Source organism: Ranitomeya variabilis, chromosome 3 (assembly GCF_051348905.1).
Source record: "Ranitomeya variabilis isolate aRanVar5 chromosome 3, aRanVar5.hap1, whole genome shotgun sequence".
Classification (NCBI taxonomy): Eukaryota; Metazoa; Chordata; class Amphibia; order Anura; family Dendrobatidae; genus Ranitomeya; species Ranitomeya variabilis.
In genome coordinates, this window is record NC_135234.1 from 227131410 (window position 1) to 227136490 (window position 5081).

The following is a 5081-nucleotide window of genomic DNA, read 5'->3' on the forward strand; positions in this document are numbered from 1 at the left end:
GACAAGCCCTGGTAGATGGTCGGGATGGACTTCATGGTGGGCTTACCCAAGTCTCGTAGCTGCACCGTTATCTGGGTTGTCACCGATCATTTCTCTAAGATGGTGCACTTGGTGCCGCTTCCACGGTTAACTTCTGCACGGGCCTTGGCGGCGTTGTTCATAAAACATATTTTCCATTTACATGGAATGCCTGATAAAATTGTCAGCGACTGGGGTCCCCAGTTCGCGTCTCGGTTTTGGAGAGAACTCTGCTGTTTACTCAGCATAGAGTTGAATCTCTCCTCTGCATATCATCCCGAGACAAATGGGTTGGTAGAGAGGACCAACCAGACTCTGGTGACATACTTGCGGCATTTTGTTTCTGCTAAGCAGGATGACTGGGCATCTTTGCTACCTTGGGCGGAATTTGCCTTGAACAACGCCGTAGCTGATTCCACTGGGCAGACTCCTTTTCTCCTTAATTACGGCCAGCATCCGCGTGTCCCTGTGCCCATGCCCGTGTCATCCACCAATTCTAGGATGGCACACTGGGCGGTGGAGGCATGTGACATTTGGGACAGCACACAGGATGCCATCCGGGTCTACAAGGAGAGAATGAGGGTTTCTGCTGATACACACCGGCTCCCCGCTCCGACCTTTGCTCCTGGCAAATTAGTGTGGCTCTCCGCCCGTAACATCAGGCTGCGAGTTGAGTCCACTAAGTTTGCGCCTCACTACATTGGCCCTTTGAAGGTTCTGGAACAGGTCAACCCTGTGGTCTACCATTTGGCCATTCCTCCGTGCCTTGGTATCACCGACACTTTCCACGTCTCTCTCTTAAAGCCCGTCCATTTGTCCCAATTTTCTGAGTCATCTGCCCGGACGTCGGGCTCATCCACGGATGAGTTTGAGGTGAATGCTGTCGTGGGGTGCAAGGTGGTACATGGCAAGAAATTTTATCTGGTGGACTGGGATGGTCATGGCCCAGAGGACAGAACCTGGGGAGCACATTTGGGCTCCGCTGCTCATTGCAGCTTTTGAGCATAGCGAGGCTCAAGCAGGGGGGCCCTAGGAGGGGGGTAATGTTAGGAGTCGAGTTCCCGCCGCTGCACAGGGGGAATCTCGAACCATGTCTGCTGCGGTCTCCCATTTTGCATCAGCCGCAGTGGAGCCTGCTCAGCGGAGACATCGTTCCCAGCATCTCACTGAATCTGGTACTGTGCAATGGGTTACTGCTGCCTCTCCAGGCTCTGCTATTGTACCCTGCACTGGTCTGCGGTGAGCAGGCTTTTCTGGGACTAAGTCCTGCTTTGCACACACTGAGCATGCCCAGGGTAAGATCTCTCAATGGAGATCAAGGGTCACATGCTCAGGTACTGCAGCAACTTCCATTGGTCCTCCAGGAAGGTCATGTACCTGATCAAGTTCTGTGGAAGTCTTCCATTGGTCCTTCTGGGAAGGTCCTGAAGTTGCTGCAGCTATAAAAGGTTCTGATGACCGCACGGCCATGCACTAGTATCAAATATATACAAGCTCAGCGCCAGTGTGGTCGTGCGTGTGGTCAGGGACCCGGCTGAAATAAGCCCATAGAATGCTGGCACCTCCGGCGAGGAGTTGTGTGTATGCAGTCAGGGACCCGGCTGAAATAAGCCCCTAGAATGCTGGCACCTCCGGCGAGGAGTTTCTTATGTGTGAATTCAGGGCTGGCTAATAGCCATTAGAATTCCGGCTCCAAAGGAGAAGAGCTGCGTGTTTGGTTTGGACTGCATGACCACTGTCGGCTCAACTCTGTAGCTGTGTCTCCTGTGAGCTAAACAGGGCACAGCGTTCTCTCTACTACGGGCTCTGTGAAGTAACAGAGTTCGTTTATTCTAATTTACTTCACCGCCTTGCTTAGCAGCAGGTTCTTTCCTGCACGGTGGATCCTGGGTTGCGAACGCACCTATCTCACCTAATAAATATATTCGGTGCATTCCGCCAACCCTAACATACAGTAGTTGCACATTCACACTGTGGATTTTAGCAGACATACCCTAGGATAAAAATGATGAGCAAATACCATGCAGTAAGTAAGTAGGTAACAACACAGTAATAGAACATATAAATAACATAGGGTACTTGGTTGACACTATTTTGATAAAAAAAATGTAAAAGCCATCCCACCGCGACAAGGCGTACCCAATCATGATGGTCCTATCTCTAGCATTTCACGTCTCTAAGTGTCAGTATGGCTCAATAGACGAGGGCAGAGCAGGACCCAGGCCTGACTGCTTTGCACCTGCCCATGAAAAGCTACATAGACCAGACACACAGCCCAAAAACTGTGAGCCACATCACCATATATAGAGTACAATGAACTAAAGCAAAATCAAGGAAATGGGCCAAAAAGACCTGTTGGTATGTGTGCAAATTCACATTGTGTTCATTAACAGACAAAACCTAGGATCACAGCAATGGGAAAATACCCTGTAGTAAGTAATTAATTAGGTAAGTAAATAGTAAATGATTATGTAAACGTGAAAAGACAAAAAGAACAATTTACTCATTAGAATATTGAGTGTATTTAGAAAAAATAACCATAGAAACCAACGTTTGTTAGCAATGTTAAACATGACTTTTTTTTTTAAATTACAGATGTTGGAAATTTACCTTGTCCTTAAGGCCTTTGGCTTTTTCATGATGATAGTGATTGGAATTCCGGGAAATCTCTTTATATTCTTAAAGTTTACGTTCATCAGAATAAACGAGAAGAAACTTTTACCAACAAACACAATTCTTATGACGTTGGTTTTCATGAATTTCCTTATAGTAATATCACGGACCATCCCCCAGTTCCTTCATTCTTTAGGCATGAAAAACCTAATGGACGACACAAGATGCCAGATTTTCCAATATACATACAGAGTGAGCAGGGCCATGTCTATCTGCATCACCAGCCTCCTCAGCTGCCATCAATGTATCCTTATCGCCCCATCAGCCAAACACTGGATATATTTCAAGCAGAAAATGACACTCAATGTTCTGACAATTATTATCATTATTTTGTGCTGCAATCTAGTTATACATTACTCTGCTATTAAGAATGCTCAGTCTAGCTTCAATGCTACAACCTCTATTTACTCAGTACACGTAATTTATTGTGATGTAGACTTTCAGACTTATTATAACTATATTATTAATGGAGCAATATTTGCACTTAGAGAATTTTTGTTTGTAGGGTTGATGGTAATGGCAAGCAGTTACATTGTGTACCGATTAGTACATCATGAAAGATCAATCAAAGGGATTCGCAGCTCAGACAGAGGCCAAGGAAGGACTGCAGAATACAAAGCTTCCAGAGCTGTCATCATATTGGTTATTATGTATGTAGCACTTTTTGGACTTGAAAATGTCACGTGGATCTACACTTTGACATTGACCAATGTGACAACCAACATGAGCGAAGCCAGGATAATTTCTTCTTGCTCCTATTCAGCCTTGAGTCCTATTGTAATTATCTGTAGCAATCCTAAACTCAAGCAATGTAGCAAATCTTTTCAGATGAGAAATTTGCTATCATGGAAGAAACAAAATATTGTGGAAAGGAATAATTAAATGATGTGTAAGCAAATATTCACTAAAAGACAGCCTACATTCTATTCTTATGATTATTGCAATTTTACAAAGGAAAAGGGTTATGACTGACCAACCTCTTATTAACAACTTCACTTTTCAGAATTGGGTCTGGTTTCAAAGCTGTGTCCTCTGGCAGTCATGTGACACAAACAGTGATGGCTGCCATTCTGATTGGCTGCAAAAGTCATATGATCTTATTAGAGTGGTTGCCATTTTTAAGACCTTATACTTCATATTGTCCTCTTTTATATAATTAAGTCATGTTACCTTTTATTAAGCGTTTAAATGCTTAACTTTTTTGACATGTCACCCAAACTGTAATTTTTCTTGGTATAATTCAAAGAATATCATTTTTTGAGAATTTTTCTATATAAAGGCTATATTTACATGCAAAATATGTTTTTATGCAACAAATAATTGAATTATGTCTGGAGCCATGCATTTGTCTGATAGCTAAAATAGTAGTTTCAGTATTTAACGTTTCTTCTTTGCATTTGCATGGTATGAATTTAGTTACGTGACGTCTTTGATGCTGAAGCATGCACAACTCAATAAAGTTTGCAGAACCCTTTCTATTTATAGCTGACTTCTCTGTGTGTGTGAGTGTTGTTCTCTGTGGTTGCACCTGCTCCCCAATATAAGGAAGAGACTGCTGTACTACAAATAAGGCTACTCCGACTGTGTTTGGAGGTCCCACTGAGATCCTCAGCTGACTCGCTTGACTGATCATGTTGGAGACTTCAGAAGACAGGGGAAACAAAGACCATATGGTATCATTTTAAGTTTTCTTTTTTCCTTTCTATTGATGCAGCAGTGGGATAGGAGAATTTCAGTGCTCGGGGATCTAACACATGCGCTCCTTGCATATTTCATTTGCTTTTTATGTCTTCTGATCATATAGGTCTATGTGCATTTATGTTAAAAGCTATCTGGATTTCCGAGGACATCAACATGAAGCTAGAGGTATTACAAGTATAAGTTGGGAACACAACTCCAAATTATCCTGATCTTCTTGAGAATTGGCATATGGTCTCCACACGGGATAATTTGAAGTGTTGAATACCCACTTCTATCTAATGTCTGAAAAAGGTCCTCTGCAGTTCTCTGTGACTGATTTGAGTCATGTAGTGTTCTTTGCTGCCTAAGTAATTCATTATACTGAATTGTATTATGGCAATCATAAAAGCATTGAAGTTATAAGTTGGGCCTCAGGACTAGAAATACTTTGAGTATTAAGAATAAATTGACACTTTCATATAGCCTGCAGTGAATTTTGTTGCCATTCTGGAAACAGCCCTAGCTAATTTTCTTTTTTGCATGGACAATGGATATTTTGTTGCTTGATGTTTTGTATCAAGTACCTATGAACAATTGCGTGTTTAGATTCTGTAAAACTATTTGATAATATAAATTATTAATGAAAGAGTATTTATTTGGTCAGAAGACAACAGATTTTGGATCACAGAGAGGACATTAGAAACTATACT

The 5081-nt window shown here is 42.5% G+C and overlaps 1 protein-coding gene across 1 annotated transcript; it reads left to right on the forward strand.

The window, feature by feature from the left end:
* Positions 1-2613: 2613 nt before the first annotated feature.
* LOC143817658 (olfactory receptor class A-like protein 1) lies at positions 2614-3573 on the forward strand. Its single transcript, XM_077299151.1, has one exon. The coding sequence runs from the start codon at positions 2614-2616 to the stop codon at positions 3571-3573; it is 960 nt and encodes a 319-aa protein (XP_077155266.1).
* Positions 3574-5081: the final 1508 nt, after the last annotated feature.

Bases quoted from the DNA above. Each gene is read 5' to 3' on its own strand.
- LOC143817658 (XM_077299151.1), top strand. From the start codon at position 2,614: ATGTTGGAAATTTACCTTGTCCTTAAGGCCTTTGGCTTTTTCATGATG.